The sequence below is a fragment of the Pelophylax lessonae genome (assembly GCF_965119305.1).
Source record: "Pelophylax lessonae genome assembly, chromosome: 2".
In the NCBI taxonomy this organism is placed as follows: domain Eukaryota; kingdom Metazoa; phylum Chordata; class Amphibia; order Anura; family Ranidae; genus Pelophylax; species Pelophylax lessonae.
The window spans coordinates 99,961,789-99,978,584 of record NC_138769.1 but is presented as its reverse complement, the minus strand read 5'-3'; the positions used below and the strand labels follow the sequence as shown (position 1 = coordinate 99,978,584).

Sequence of the window (16,796 nt, the reverse complement as noted above, 5' to 3'; positions counted from 1 at the left end):
TTCAACCTGTGTAGGTGTGTGTAGCTGTAATCATCTCACATACCCCTGAATGTTCTGATTCTTGAGATGTACGTCTAAGAGTCTTTTGAAAGCCACCATACTTCCCGCAGAAACCACCTCTTGTGGTAGAGAATTCCACAATCTTGTAGCCCTCACAGTAAAGAACCCCCCACGTTGCCTGAGGTTGAAACGCTTCTCCTCTAATCGCATTGTATGCCCCCGAGTCCTCGTGCAATTCCTTCGACTGAACAGATTTTTTTCTAAGCTGAGATCCCCATTGATATATTTATAAATTGCTATCATGTCCCCCCTCAGGCGTCTCTTCTCCAGGGAGAATAAACCAAGCGATTGCAGACGCTCTTCATAATTAAGGTCCTCCAATCCCCTAATCAGTTTAGTTGCCCTTCTCAGGACTCTCTCCAGCTCCAACACAACCCTCCTGAGGACTGGCGACCAGAACTGGACAGAATACTCCAGATGCGGTCGGACCAGAGTTTTATAAAGTGGAAGGATTATAGTCTTATCTCTGGAATACATCCCTTTCTTTATGCATGCTAATATTCTGCTGGTTTTGGCAGCTGCCGCTTGACATTGCATGCTATTGCCTAATCTATCATCAACCAAGACTCCCAGATCTTTCTCCACGTTTCACGATACAGAAGATACAGAAGATCGCTTACTCATAACCACATGATGGGATGTCGGTGAAAAGCTAGCATATGTAGGCAAAATGTCAGCTGGTATCATTACAATGAAATTGAATACACCTTGAATCAAATTAGCAAAATGCCTTTCACATGCTGACCGAGCAACTTCAACCCACATAATTAAAAGACAAATAGTCACAGAGTCCTTCAAAAGAGAAGAAAACTGTGTACAATCACATTACTCAATAAGTTTAGCAATCGCAAAAAATACTTATCAGAAACTATCAAAGTTTATATATGTTCAGAATCATATTGTCCCTTGTAACTTCCTGCAAGGATTTTAACATCTCATTTAATATGAAATAACATATTAAAAAATCCAAAAAAGAAGAAAAGGAGAAAAAAAGAAAAAATGGTGAATTGATTGCCTCAATTGTATAATGTATGGCCTAGATATGTGTATAGAAATGGAAGAAATCCCGAATGAACATAGAATAAGTTCAATTACCAGTGAATAAAACTCGAAAAAATAATATGAATGACCTAGTGTGAAGAATATATGTGTTATAAGTTCAAAATTAATATAAATATAAAGAGTGAATGAATGGGATGAAAATTGTATATTGACTTATAAGTGATAAATTAAAGTGAATATATGATACACATAAATAAACATATATCAATATTTACTATGAGTGTATAATAAGTTAATTGATTTATTTAATTAAGGATATTGTTGACTATGAGTCCCCATTCACACTAAGGCGACCTGTGAGACGACCTGGTTGCCTCACAGGTCGCCGTAGGTCGCCTTCCATAGGGAAGCTGCGGACCCGTTCTAATAGGAGCGACACAAGTCGCTCCGACTTAGAAAAGGGTCCGGAGCTTCTTTGGGGCGACCCGGAGGCGACCGCCATAGACTTCAATGTTATGAAGTCCGTGGCGGCCGCTCTGAGGTCGCGGCGCGCTGCTCGCACCGTGACCTCGGAGGTCGCCTGGGGAAATCGGATTGCCCCTATGTGAACGGGGCCTTAATGTGTAATAAATTAAGAATTTCACCCTAAAAATGAACAATATTAAAAAATGATGAGTGAAACATGTAAAATAATATCTATGTATAAATGTGTGTGTGTGCTCACACATATGAAAAATTGGACTGTAAAAAATCTGGTCATATATTAAGAAATAAGGAGAACCAAGGAAAACCAAGGAAAAACTTCCAATGGGAACCCGATTATTACTTTTGGAAAAACAACTATATACATATATATATATATATATATATATATATATATATATATATATATATATATATACATATATATAAAATCATCATAAATTCATGAAAAATATATAAAAAATACATATACATATATATATCTTAAAGTTCGGAACAAATCGGGTCCCAATACATAGTCTAAACCCGCTTCACTGGCGGGTTTCCTGACCAGCAATGGCGGCGGCAACCCCCCCCCCCCCCCCCAAGAAAATTTTAAAGCTATACTCAAAATACAATAAAATCATTATCAGCAGAAACAAATACAACATAACTCACAGAATTCCTGCTAAATCTAAAAGAAAAAACTGAGTTAATAAATAAAAATGAAGATGAGATGAATAAAATATACAGGCTGGGCAGATAGAGGTCTGGGATCAGAGAGACAGAGGGAGAGAAACAAAGTTACAGAGAAAACAAACTCAGGAGCAGATCTAACATTAGAGCCAGTGCTGGGAGGGGGGCCCACAGGGAGAAGGATTAGTGAGGGACAACTGTCACTTTCTCAGCTTTCAGCTGCTGGAGGAAGAGTTCTGTAAATGTCGTTCATCACTAATTCCCCTCCTTGTGTGGGCCCCACTGTGTGCTCAGGCCCCTCGACAAGAGGACTGGTGCCCCCCCCTATCAGCAGCCCTGTCCAGGACCGTGCAGCAGATGTGTGTAATGTATACAGTCGGTAGAATCAGAATTTGTTTAACCCTTTCACTGCCAAAGGTGTTGGTCTCCCACCGTGTGTGCCCCCACCATGTTTCCTGGGTTCTGCCTGGCAGCAGATCTCAGACCAGCATGGCGGGTGCCACCAGGTGGAGGGAGTAATGCCTCGTACACACGCAACGATTATCGGCCGACCGATCGTCCGACTTTTGTCCAGAGTGGTGTTTTGTTGGTTGGAATGTGCCTAGACTGCACACGAATTTTCTCGGCCAACAAAAATCTACTTAAGAAGTGATGTCATGTGCTGGTTTACTTTCCGTGTGTTTTTTCTTCTCTGAGCATGCCCAGTCTTGCTCATCAGATTTTTGTCTGCCGAAATCTGTACTGACTGACGGAAAATCGGCCGTTGTGTTGATTGCCAACAAAAATTTTATAGCCTGCACACCAAACTTTTTTTCGGCCGAAAAGTCAGAGTCTGTTGTCGGAAGCATCATACTAACAAGCCAAAAATCGGCAGTTTGGACGTTGGCCGAAAATTCCCGGCCAATAATCGATGCGTGTGTACGGGGCTTTAACCTCTGTTTGCTAATCTCCCCTTCCTGTTAATGACCTGGAAGCAACATGTAAAACCTCATTTTTGTCCCTTATATGATGAAAAAAAAGTTTTGGGGGGAAAAAAAAACACGATATGCCCCCGTGCATGCCCGTATCGGGGCATAAAAGCATAAAAACATTGTTTGCGCTACACATTACATATTGCTGTGAGTGAGAACAAGAATTCTAGGCCCATTGTTCATAGTTAATTCTAAGCTGATGAGCTGTAGGGGCTTTTAAATTGTTGCCTACAGAAAGTATAGTACAGAGAGTACTGGTTATTCACTGTTTCATGGATGCATGAATTTTTAAGGCCTGACATGTTTGGAATCTACAAAATCATCTTTTATATTTGACCATAAAATTTGAAATATATAGGATTTATGTGCCTTAAAGCGGAGTTCCAGCCTGAAAAATTTTTTTTAGACAAAAATACCCCCCGGACAGTCAGGGCTAGTGCATTTCTGCAATGATAGGCTCTGAACTGTCCCGATTCACTTACCTTTTAGAAGAAATACTTACCTTGAAAATGTCTTGTCCAGCGCTGCCATCTCAGGTTTGGGCAGCTGAAGCCGGAGCGTCCTCTTCGGTGTCCTCTTCGGTGACGTCGGAGTCCCAGAATGCCCTGCACGTCACTTCCGGGGCAGCTGCATCATCCCTGCACAGATTCTGGGCATGCCCAGAAGCTGTTTAGCAGGGAATGACGCGCTTGCCCCGGAAGTGACGAGGGACACCGGTGCAGGCGCATTGACTCCTGGGAGCGATAATGTTCATCTCCCAGGAGTCAATGCTAGCAGGAAGTGACGGCGGCAGCCGTGTCCGCAGAGGGAGGAAGAGGAAGGAAGGTAAGTATATTTTCTTTAAAAACAAGGTAAGTGAATCAAAAAAAAAATGTTAATTATCCAATTCTTTTTCACGTAATTTAGAGCAAGCTGATGGGGAAAAGTTATTTTTGAAGGTGGAACTCTGCTTTAAAATTGAAGTGGTTGTTATGCCACTCTGCGCTCTTCACACAATCCTCTGTGTTTGATAAAGTAAGGAGCCCAGTGTGTGTGCTTTATAAATAAAATGCCATTCTACATCTTATTTTAGAGCGCCGTTCGGCGCTCACGTGACCAGCCGCCTCTCTCCTCTCTCGATCTGACAGCTGCAGGGGGAGGGGCCGAGAATCCCCCGCTGATGTCAGTCGGGAGGAGAGGTGGAGAAAGGTGGCCAGTCACATGAACGCCGAGCGGCGCTCTGAAATAAGGTATAGAACAACATTTTATTTATAAAGCGCACACACACTGGGCTCCTTACTTAATCAAACACAGAGGATTGTATGAAAATTTTAAGGCTCCATTCACATATAGGACATTTTGGAACGCGTGCAGAATTGCCGCGATTCTGCCCGCGATCCCAAATGCCCGTGCGATTCCCGTGACTTGCATTGGCACCCCAAATGTGGCGCGATTTTGCAGCGATTTTGCCTGACGATTCGCGGTAAAATCGTGCAAACATAATCGCGGGACACCTGTTGCCTAAAAGAAGTACAAGAACTTCTTTTGGGTGACAGGCGTCCCGCTATTCTGTTTGCGAGACTTTACTGCGATTCCTTGGGGCGACAATCGTGGCAAAATCATGCCGCGTTTGGGGTGCCATTGCAAGTCACGGGAATCACATGGACATCCCATGACTTGCAATGGTTCGGGATGGTGATGGGCAGAATCGCGGCAATGCTGCTCGCGATCCGAAACGCCTATATATGTGAATGGAGACTTAGGTAGTTTTTGCAGCAGGAGGGGAGGAGCAGGTACTGTTACTAGCTGACAGGCAAGGAGGGAGAGGGGAGAGGAGGACAGAGGAGAGCTGCGGATGACGGAGACACGTAAACTGACCACAGTGTCAGGGCTCAGCAGCCATGATAAACTGTGGTCAGTTTATAGGGGGAAGGGTAGAACCAGGCAGGATCAGCCAGGTATTTCAGGTGATAGAAGGGGCCAAATAACACAGCACAAGCACTGTTATTGCACTGGTATTATTCTCTAAGGTGTCTGCTTCCAGAAAATATATAATGTTTGGGGGGTTTTATTCAATCTTCCAGCCCAAGTTGATTTTTTAAACGTGTTAAAAAAAAAAAAATACAAAAACAACTCTGGCAGCAAAAGTATTAAGGGGACTTACATGGTACTGATGCCTAAACATCAGTATTCCCATACAAAATGTGTGCATACATGAATAAAATAAATTCTATATCCCAGAGTGCAGTTCTAACCTCTTCAAATTAACATTTAATGCACATACAAAGGTATTTGGATGCTTACGTGCATAAAATACTGACTGGCGATGCAGATTTGTGTATTTTTATTTCTTCAAGTCTATATGCAGCACATGTTTATATCCCTGTGTGTACAGACACATTGAAAACAGTGGGCTGCATTTAGATCAGTAAAGAAAAAGAAATGCCTGTATACCTAACTATGCTGAGTTTAAAGTGGAGTTCCACCCATTTTCGTAACTTTAGATCTATGTAATCCCCTTTAAAATGACTTTTACCAATGTAAACTTTTTTTTTTTTTTTTTTTGCTAGTAAATACCTTAATTTCTGCTTTAGTCCTCCTTTCCTCACTTCCGGGTCCGATCGGCGATGACGTCATTCGGCGATTAGCAGTGTGTGCTGGGATGTATTCCATTCCAGAAATCTTGCAGTATTACCCAGGAGCTGAGCTGTACTGTGTGTATTCAGGCCGTGACCTGCCCCGCCTCCGCCCCGCCTCCTCTCAGTGAGTTGTACTGTATGCATTGTATTCAGGACGTGCTCTGCCCCACCTCCGCCTCCTCTCAGTGAGTTGTACTGTATGCATTGTATTCAGGACGTGCTCTGCCCCGCCTCCTCTCAGTGAGTTGTACTGTATGCATTGTATTCAGGACGTGCTCTGCCCCGCCTCCTCTCAGTGAGCTCAGTGAGGATATAATGCTTTCAGTCCTCGCTCACTGAGAGGAGGCGGGGCAGAGAACGGCCTGAATACAATGCATACAGTACAACTCACTGAGAGGAGGCAGAGCAGAGAGCGGCCTGAATACACACAGTACAGCTCAGCTACTGGGTAATACTGCAAGATTTCTGGCATGGAATACATCCCAGCACACACTGTGAATCGCGGAATGACATCATCGCCGATCGGACCCAGAAGGGAGGAGAGGAGGAATAAAGCAGAAATTAAGGTATTTACTAGCAAAAAAAAAAAAAGTTTCCATTGGTAAAAGTCGTTTTAAAGGGGGTTACAAACATCTATGTAATCCAACCTATTAAAAATGGGTGGAACTCCGCTTTAAGGCCCTGTTCACACCTGAGCATTTTTTTTAGCTAGTAAAACACTCATCTCTGAAGTCTCAAAATGCCCAACAAGCAAAATCCCATTCTCTTCAATGGCCCCTGTTCACATCTGAGCGTTTTGTCTGCTGTAGCAAAACGCCTGAAGCTAAAAAAAAGCTTCTTTTTTGGCAGATTACAGGTGTTTTTGTTAGATGTCAATGCCTGCCTCCAAACACCTGCAAAAAAACGCCCAAAGAAATGCCTGAAAATGATACGCACGGGTGTGAATGGAGCCTAAGGCCCCTTTTCACAGGTTCACGGTTAGAATTCAGCTTTTAGCTGCGGAAAGCGGAACTTATTTACCGCAGCTAAATGCAGACAATGCATCCCTATGGCCCCGTTCACACACTGCGTTTAGCAACGTTTTCATAACATGGTTTTGTGCATTTAGGAAAAATAAAGTGGACAGCGTCCAGGAGAGATGTACCACTATCTGTATATAAACTCAGGTAAGCAGGCACAGTGTCAAATAAGCCTAAGTGCCGGTTCACATTTGTGCGATGCGGGAACGCAGCGAATATACAGGGTGTTCCCGCATCGCATCTGCACCCTTGGCAGTTCACACTGCCATATGCAATATGCTGGGGTGTCAATTAAAAGTTAACGACACCCCCAGATCAGATCGCATATTGCAGTGCGATCTGAAAGTTTGCACAGAATCGGATCACATTAGTGTGAACCACCATGCGATCCGATTCTGCTGCGGACCAAAAAAAGGGTCCTGTGCGAGTTAGGTGCGATTGCGGTGCGAATTCAGCCATACAAACTGTATGGCTGAATTTGCACTGCACAGACATCGCATGTGATTTTAGGAGCAGTGCGCTCCGAATTACATGCAATCTCTGTGATCGCTGAAATGTCATCCAGTACTAAAGGCACATTTTGCTTTTTTAAAAATAAATACATATTAACCACTTCAAGACCGGAAGGATTTGCCCGCTTAATGACCAGGCCCTATTTTGCGATTCAGCACTGTGTCACTTTAACGGACAATTGCACGATGCTGTACCCAAATAAAATTGATGTCCTTTTTTTCTTTTGGTGGTATTTGATCACCTCTGCGCTTTTTATTCTTGCCCTATAAACAAAAAAAGATCGACAATTTAGAAAAAAAAAAAAAAAAACAATATTTTTCACATTCTGCTATATGACATTCTAAAAAATAAAATTAAAAATCAAAATTTTTTAACATTTCTAGGCCAATTTGTTTTCTGCTACATTTTTTTGGCAAAAAAATCGCAATAGGCATATTTTGATTGGTTTGCGTAATAGTTAACTACTAACTACGGGAAAGATTTGTGTCATTTTTATTGTTTTTTTTTCTTTTTTCAATAGTAATGGCGGTGATCTGTGATTTTTTGCAGGACTGCGACATTGCAGCGGACAGATCGGACCCCTAACTGACATTTTTGATACTTTTGGGGGGACCAGTGACATTACTACAGTAATCAGTGCTAAAAATATGCACTGTTACTGTAATAATGACACAGGCAGGGAAGGGGTTAACCCTGTGGGTGATCAATGAGTTAAATGTGAGCCTAGGGGAGTGATTATAAAGGTGGGGGGGCATGGCTTGTGAAATTACCATAGAGACATGTGATCCTAAACAGAAGGATCACATGAGCTCTGTGATCATTTCAGAGAGAAGAATGGTCAGCTGTGTTTACAACAGTTGACCGTTCTTCTCTCTCAGCGCAGAGCGATCGCGGGTGTCAGGAGGCAATTGGAGCCACCTGACCCATGCATCGGCTTCCCCGCTGCCAAATGGGGGCGGGAGCGTGCCGCCGGAGGCGCGCGCTCGCCCCCTAGCTTCCCGTGCGCGACCTACGACGGTTTGCGCAGGAAAGCTACCCTGCCGGAGTAAATAGGCAGCGGGTGGTCGGGAAGTGGTTAAAAAATGTGCATTGATAATTTTTCTTGCATTAGATCCTAGCTTCATTCACACGCTGCGTATCGTTTTCAGGCGTTTTTTGCAGGTGTTTGGAGGCATGCATTGACAGCTAACAAAAACGCTTGTAATCTGCCAAAAAAGAACCTCATGTACTTTTTTGAGCTTCAGGCGTTTTGCTCCAGGGGACAAAATGCTCAGGTGTGAACAGGGGCCATTGAAATCAGGATTTTGCTTGTTGGGCGTTTTGAGACTTTAGTGATGAGCGATTTACGAACTGAAAAACGCTCAGGTGTGCTGTGAACAGATTATGGTGAGTGCACGGGACAGGATCCTGCAGACTAACATCTGATGGGACGGTTTGCGAACGTGATTGCGCGAACTCGCTCAAATGTTCGCGAACCTCAGGTTCACTGCGGGTCCCATTCATTTAAATGGCAGACGAGCATGAAAAACCTCCAGGTCATATTTGCAGCAACAAAATACTTACTAGCTGTGCACACATAGTCCCACAACATGGACACTGACATACCAGAAGTATTAAGCAAATCTTCGATCAACAAGCATTCTTTTTTTATCTGCGAAATTTCGTCAATTCAGGAGCGCATGAAGGCCATGGAGGAGAGGCAATGCCAGGCTATGAAGGGGGTGCAGGAGATGATCCTGCTATTGGAGTTGCCATAAAAAGTTTTTTTTTTTTTATAAGTTGTATAAATCGTTTATACAGTTATAACGTGTATTTTGTTTTTTGTAATATTGCTCGGTTTTAGTGTAATAGCTCGGCCTAAATCAGCCAGAACTGACAGCAGCCGGTAAATACATATCTAATACATAGGGTCCATTCACACATCTGTAAAATGGGTCCGCATCCGTTCCACAATTTGGCGGAACGTTTACAGACCCATTGATTTTCAAATCCAGTCTGAAAAATTTTGCATTCACAGGATAGAGTGTCGGACAGTACAGGCCCCAAAAATTAGCCAACAGGCCTTCACCTGACAGCAAAGAACTTTGTATTCTGTGGCAGGAGGTACATTAGGCATTCACAGGATAAATAAGTGTCGGCCATTACAGGCCCCAAAAATTAGCCGACATGCGGTGCACCTGACAGCAAAGAACTTTGTATTCTGTGGCTGGAGGTACATTAGGCATTCACAGGATAAATAAGTGTCGGCCATTACAGGCCCCAAAAATTAGCCGACAGGCGGTGCACCTGACAGCAAAGAACTTTGTATTCTGTGGCTGGAGGTACATTAGGCATTCACAGGATACAGAAGTAAGCGTCGGCCATTACAGGCCCCAAAACTTAGCCGACAGGCGGTGCACTTGACAGCAAAGAACTTTTTATTCTGTGGCTGGAGGTACATTAGACATTCACAGGATAAATAAGTGTCGGCCACTACAGGCCACAAAAATTAGCCGACAGGCGGTGCACCTGACAGCAAAGAACTTTGTATTCTGTGGCTGGTGGTACATTAGGCATTCACAGGATACAGAAGTAAGTGTCGGCCATTACAGGCCCCAAAAATTAGCCGACATGCGGTGCACCTGACAGCAAAGAACTTTGTATTCTGTGGCTGGAGGTACATTAGGCATTCGCAGGATACAGAAGTAAGTGTCAGCCATTACAGGCCCAAAAAATTAGCTGACATGCGGTGCACCTGACAGCAAAGAACTTTGTATTCTGTGGTTGGAGGTACATTAGGCATTCACAGGATAAATAAGTGTGGGCCATTACAGGCCCCAAAAATTAGCCGACAGGCGGTGCACCTGACAGCAAAGAACTTTGTATTTTGTGGCTGGAGGTACATTAGGCATTCACAGGATACAGAAGTAAGTGTCGGCCATTACAGGCCCCAAAAATTAGCCGACAGGCGGTTCACCTGACAGCAAAGAACTTTGCATTCTGTGACTGGAGGTACATTAGACATTCACAGGATAAATAAGTGTCGGCAATTACAGGCCACAAAAAATAGCCGACAGGCAGTGCACCTGAGAGCAAATAACTTTTTATTCAGAAGTAAGTGTCGGCCATTACAGGCCCCAAAAATTAGCCAACAGTTGAACACCTGACAGCAAAGAACTTTGTATTCTGTGGCTGGAGGTACATTATGCATTCACAAGATAAATAAGTGTCGGCCATTACAGGCCCCAAAAATTAGCCGACAGGCGGTGCACCTGACAGCAATGAACTTTGTATTCTGTGGCTGGTGGTACATTAGGCATTCACAGGATACAGAAGTAAGTGTCGGCCATTACAGGCCCCAAAAATTAGCCGACAGGTGATGCACCTGACAGCAAAGAACAGGCAAAATTTCTGCAGTACCCAAATACACTATTATGAAAGTATATTGTTATATAACACCCCGCTTCAATCTGTTGTTTTGAGGGGCCATTGGTATATCACACCAGTTATAATACTTTTTTCCAGTAACGTTAGTCACTGTGTGTAGCAGAGGGAACGGAGCAAAACAGAAAAAAAAAAATTCTGATGTACCCAAATACACTATTATGAAAGTATATATAATACCCCGCTTCAATCTGTCATTTTTGGGGGGCGACTGGTCTATCACACCAGTTATAAGCAGTATCGCTGCAGAACCGCTCACCAGTCATAATGCTGCACAATACAAATCCACTATAATATGCTTTCTATATTAGAAAGTACAGTGCCTTGCGAAAGTATTCGGCCCCCTTGAACTTTTCGACCTTTTGCCACATTTCAAGCTTAGAACATAAAGATATAAAACTGTAATTTTTTGTGAAGAATCAACAAGTGGGACACAATCATGAAGTGGAACGAAATTTATTGGATATTTCAAACTTTGTTAACAAATAAAAAACTGAAAAATTGGGCATGCAAAATTATTCAGCCCCCTTAAGTTAATACTTTGTAGCGCCACCTTTTGCTGCGATTACAGCTGTTAGTCGCTTGGGGTATGTCTCTATCAGTTTTGCACATGGAAAGACTGAAATTTTTGCCCATTTCTCCTTGCAAAACAGCTCGAGCTCAGTGAGGTTGGATAGAGCGTTTGTGAACAGCAGTTTTCAGTTCTTTCCACAGATTCTTGTTTGGATTCAGGTCTAGACTTTGACTTGGCCATTCTAACACCTGGATATGTTCATTTGTGAATTCCATTCCATTGTAGATTTTGCTTTATGTTTTGGATCATTGTTTTGTTGGAAGACAAATCTCCATCCCAGTCTCAGGTCTTTTGCAGACTTCATCATGGTTTTCGTCCAGAATGGTCCTGTATTTGGCTCCATCCATCTTCCCATCAATTTTAACCATCTTCCCTGTCCCTGCTGAAGAAAAGCAGGCCCAAACCATGATGCTGCCACCACCATGTTTGACAGTGGGGATGGTGTGTTCAGGGTGATGAGCTGTGTTGCTTTTACGCCAAACATAACGTTTTGCATTGTTGCCAAAAAAGTTCGATTTTGGTTTCATCTGACCACAGCACCTTCTTCCACATGTTTGGTGTGTCTCCCAGGTGGCTTGTGGCAAACTTTAAATGACACTTTTTATGGATATCTTTAAGAAATGGCTTTCTTCTTGCCACTCTTCCATAAAGGCCAGATTTGTGCAGTATACGACTGATTGTTGTCCTATGGACAGAGTCTCCCACCTCAGCTGTAGATCTCTGCAGTTCATCCAGAGTGATCATGGGGCTCTTGGCTGCATCTCTGATCAGTCTTCTCCTTGTATGAGCTGAAAGTTTAGAGGGACGGCCAGGTCTTCGTAGATTTGCAGTGGTCTGATCAGTGGCGGCCCGTGCATAGCGGGCGCCAGGGCACCGCCCCCCTTGCCCTAAAAAAAGAAAAAAAAAATGACAAAGCGAACAAATAAAGTTTTACAAAAAAAAATTGGGTTCGCCGGCCTTTGTAATGGAAGTGGTGGCTGGGGGGGGGGGGGTTACGTCCCAGAAGAGGCGCCGATCGGCAGCCTTCTGGGGGCGTAACCCGATCGCAAGTCCTTGCGATTGGACACCCCCACTTTCGGATATCCTGGCTGTGATTGGTCCAGTCTCCAGCCTGGACCAATCATCATCCAGGACATCCAATCCCTGACGTCACAATAGGGGCGGTGCCGGTGCGTGAGTCAGTCACTCACCGTCACCGCTGCTCGGAGGACGAGGGAGAAGCCGCTCTCCTTCCTGCCGCCGCCGCCGCAGAGAGGACGGACTGGATCGAGGAGGGAAGAACCCGCCGCCGCCGCCGCCAGGTAAGTGCATTAAATTGAAGGGAGCACGCACGCTGCACTCTGCATTGATTGGGGGACAATGCTGTGGGCACTCTGCATTTATTGGGGTACATTGCTGTGGCACTGTGCATTTATTGGGGTACATTGCTGTGGCACTCTGCATTTATTGGGGTACAATGCTGTGGGCACTCTGCATTGATTGGGGGACAATGCTGTGGGCACTCTGCATTTATTGGGGGACAATGCTGTGGGCAATCTGCATTTATTGGGGTACAATGCTGTGGGCACTCTGCATTGATTGGGGGACAATGCTGTGGGCACTCTGCATTTATTGGGGGACAATGCTGTGGGCACTCTGCATTTATTGGGGTACAATGCTGTGGGCACTCTGCATTTATTGGGGTACAATGCTGTGGCGCTCTGCATTTATTGGGATACAATGCTGTGGCACTCTGCAATCATTGGGGTACAATGCTGTGGGCACTCTGCATTTATTGGGGTACAATGCTGTGGCGCTCTGCAATCATTGGGGTACAATGCTGTGGCTCTCTGCAATCATTGGGGTACAATTCTGTGGCACTCTGCAATCATTGGGGTACAATTCTGTGGCACTCTGCATTTATTGGGGTACATTGCTGTGGCACTCTGCATTTATTGGGGTACAATGCTGTGGGCACTCTGCATTGATTGGGGGACAATGCTGTGGGCACTCTGCATTTATTAGGGGACAATGCTGTGGGCACTCTGCATTTATTGGGGTACAATGCTGTGGGCACTCTGCATTGATTGGGGGACAATGCTGTGGGCACTCTGCATTTATTGGGGGACAATGCTGTGGGCACTCTGCATTTATTGGGGTACAATGCTGTGGCGCTCTGCATTTACTGGGATACAATGCTGTGGCACTCTGCAATCATTGGGGTACAATGCTGTGGGCACTCTGCATTTATTGGGGTACAATGCTGTGGCGCTCTACAATCATTGGGGTACAATGCTGTGGCTCTCTGCAATCATTGGGGTACAATTCTGTGGCACTCTGCAATCATTGGGGTACAATTCTGTGGCACTCTGCATTTATTGGGGTACAATGCTGAGGCGCTCTGTATTTATTGGGGTACAATGCTGTGGCGCTCTGCATTTATTGGGGTACAATGCTGTGGGCACTCTGCATTTATTGGGGTACAATGCTGTGGGCACTCTGCAATCATTGGGGTACAATGCTGTGGGCACTCTGCATTTATTGGGGTACAATGCTGTGGGCACTCTGCAATCATTGGGGTACAATGCTGTGGCACTCTGCAATCATTGGGGTACAATTCTGTAGCACTCTGCAATCATTGGGGTACAATTCTGTGGCACTCTGTAATCATTGGGGTACAATTCTGTGGCACTCTGCAATCATTGGGGTACAATGCTGTGGGCACTCTGCAATCATTGGGGTACAATGCTGTGGGCACTCTGCATTTATTGGGGTATAATGCTGTGGGCACTCTGCAATCATTGGGGTACAATTCTGTGGCACTCTGCAATCATTGGGGTACAATGCTGTGGCACTCTGCAATCATTGGGGGACAATGCTGTGGGCACTCTGCAATCATTGGGGACAATGCTGTGGCGCTCTGCAGTGATTGGGGACAATGCTGTGGCACTCTGAATTGAAAGGGGCACGCACGCTGAACTCTGCATTGTGGGGGCACAGCACAGTGTTCATTGCATTGAAGGGGGCACAGCACAGTGTTCATTGCATTGAAGGGTGCACAGCTTCAAAGTCACGCAATTTTTTTACTGCGTTTTTTGGCGCGAAGCAATACCTATTACATTTTTCTTTTTGCGCCCCCCCAAAAATTTTGAGCACCAGCCGCCACTGGGTCTAATACTCCTTCCATTTCAATATTATCGCTTGCACAGTGCTCCTTGGGATGTTTAAAGCTTGGGAAATCTTTTTGTATCCAAATCCGGCTTTAAACTTCTCCACAACAGTATCTCGGACCTGCCTGGTGTGTTCCTTGTTCTTCATGATGCTCTCTGCGCTTTAAATGGACCTCTGAGACTATCACAGTGCAGGTGCATTTATACGGAAATTTGATTACACACAGGTGGATTCTTTTATCATCATTAGTCATTTAGGTCAACATTGGATCATTCAGAGATCCTCACTGAACTTCTGGAGAGAGTTTGCTGCACTGAAAGTAAAGGGGCTGAATAATTTTGCACGCACAATTTATCAGTTTTTTATTTGTTAACAAAGTTTGAAATATCCAATAAATTTCGTTCCACTTCATGATTGTGTCCCACTTGTTAATTCTTCACAAAAAATTACAGTTTTATATCTTTATGTTTGAAGCCTGAAATGTGGCAAAAGGTCACAAAGTTCAGGGGGGGGCGAATACTTTCGCAAGGCACTGTAGATTATAAGTGTATTACACCCCTATATACTGAACACCAAACAATAGTACACCTATACCAGTCCTTTAAAGCAGTGGTCCTCAACCCTGGCCTACAGGGCCCACTAACAGGCCAGATTTTAGGTATTACCTTGGGGAGATGCAGACTAGAGTACTGCAATCACTGAGCAGCAAATTATATCACCTGGGATGTATTTCAGTTATCTTAAAAATCTGGCCTGTTAGTGGGCCCTGTAGGCCAGGGTTGAGGACCACTGCTTTAAAGGACTTTTGTGGACCTATTAGCTAGCGATTTGTGTCACTGACAATCTGTCCCTGCTCCACACAGCAAACCTCTCCCTACACTGACAAAAGGCAGAATGTAAAATGGCAGCCAGGTCAGGTCTATTTATAAGGTAGGAGGTGTGTCCATGTGCTGAAATGTCTCAATTGGCTGTCCTGTACCACCTGATGGATGTGTCTTGGGTCAAAGTTCTTCACAATGTAAAAGAATATGGCGGTCGCGAATATCGCCATATGTTCGCATGTTCGGCGAACAGCGAACGAGCGAAGTTTACTGCGAACCGACTGTCGGACGAACCGCATGGCCATCTCTAGTGCAATTACTTTGTGGAACGTTTCGCAGACTGGTTCACAAAATATCACACACCACACACACACCACACAACACCACACACCTCCCACGCACACACCGCACACACACCACACACCTCCCACGCACACACCGCAAAACACCACCCACAAACCACACAACACCACACACCCCCCCCCCCCCCCCCCACACACACACACCAAAACACCACACACCTCCCACGCACACACCACACACAAACCACACAACACACACACCTCCCACGCACACACCGCACACACACCTCCCACACACACACCCCAAAACACCACACACCTCCCACACACACAAACCACACACCTCCCATGCACACACCACACACACATGCCAAGAACACTTCACACAATTTCCCCAGAAATTGTATGTTTTCTAGTTTGTAATACAATGTTTCATATTTGTAATGTACACAATTTGTTTGCAAATAAGAAACAATGTTGTTGTATTAAACGTTAGGAAACACTTTTTATTATAATAGTATACATATTGTATTGTATATACAGTAATATGATGTACATAACTGATCTGCACAACTGTGATGGGTGTTTGTTATTATTTATGAATTCCTCTTTATGGAATAAAGTATATTAGTAAATCCGGCGTGTTTCTATAGACATTGTGGTGAAGTGTGGAATAAATAATGTGCTGTGTATTCCATATCAGATGTGTGCAGACACCTCTATCAGACGTCAGAGAAGAGGTGGTGCAGCAGCAGCTCCCTCCAGGAAGAGGAGAGGCGATGATGAGTCACCAGGAGAAGTGGATGGGAAATCCCTGGCTGCCTTCCAGTAAAGGAGGAGCTCGGCGAGCAGGAAGAGGTCGGATTATCCCCTCAGTGGTCCCGGAGCTTCTCCGCTTCACCCCGGCCTTGTCCCCGGTCACCCCATCCTCCTCCTCCGCCCCACCACCGATTCCCCCCATCGGATCCTCGGAGCTCCGGGCAGACATGCAGCCTGCACTCCTCCTCCTCATCATTACCCTTCTACCGGCTGTCCTCTCCTCCAACACCGAGCCTGGTGAGTGCTGAACCCAGTGTATACCAGTACATACCAGTACCCCTGAGGCTGTATACTGGTGATCCTGAGGCTGTATACTGGTGATCCTGAGGCTGTATACTGGTGATCCTGAGGGTGTATACTGGTGAT

At 44.8% G+C, this 16,796-nt stretch overlaps 2 protein-coding genes across 2 annotated transcripts in view; both read left to right on the top strand.

The window, feature by feature from the left end:
* The window catches only part of LOC309547965 (interferon alpha/beta receptor 1-like), a gene marked incomplete at its 3' end in the record, with an annotated part of 139,077 nt that extends 122,634 nt beyond the window's left edge, over positions 1 to 16,443 (top strand). Inside the window, exon 11 of the mRNA XM_082247958.1 lies at positions 16,265 to 16,443. Coding sequence (XP_082104084.1) covers positions 16,265 to 16,443 — 179 coding nt within the window. The remainder of the gene's footprint in view (positions 1 to 16,264) is intronic.
* Positions 16,444 to 16,512: 69 nt separating this feature from the next.
* IFNGR2 (interferon gamma receptor 2) overlaps positions 16,513 to 16,796 on the top strand; it is a 58,404-nt gene continuing 58,120 nt past the window's right edge. The window contains exon 1 of the mRNA XM_082247957.1: positions 16,513 to 16,667. Within this exon, the coding sequence (XP_082104083.1) occupies positions 16,598 to 16,667 (70 nt within the window). The 5' untranslated portion in view covers positions 16,513 to 16,597. The remainder of the gene's footprint in view (positions 16,668 to 16,796) is intronic.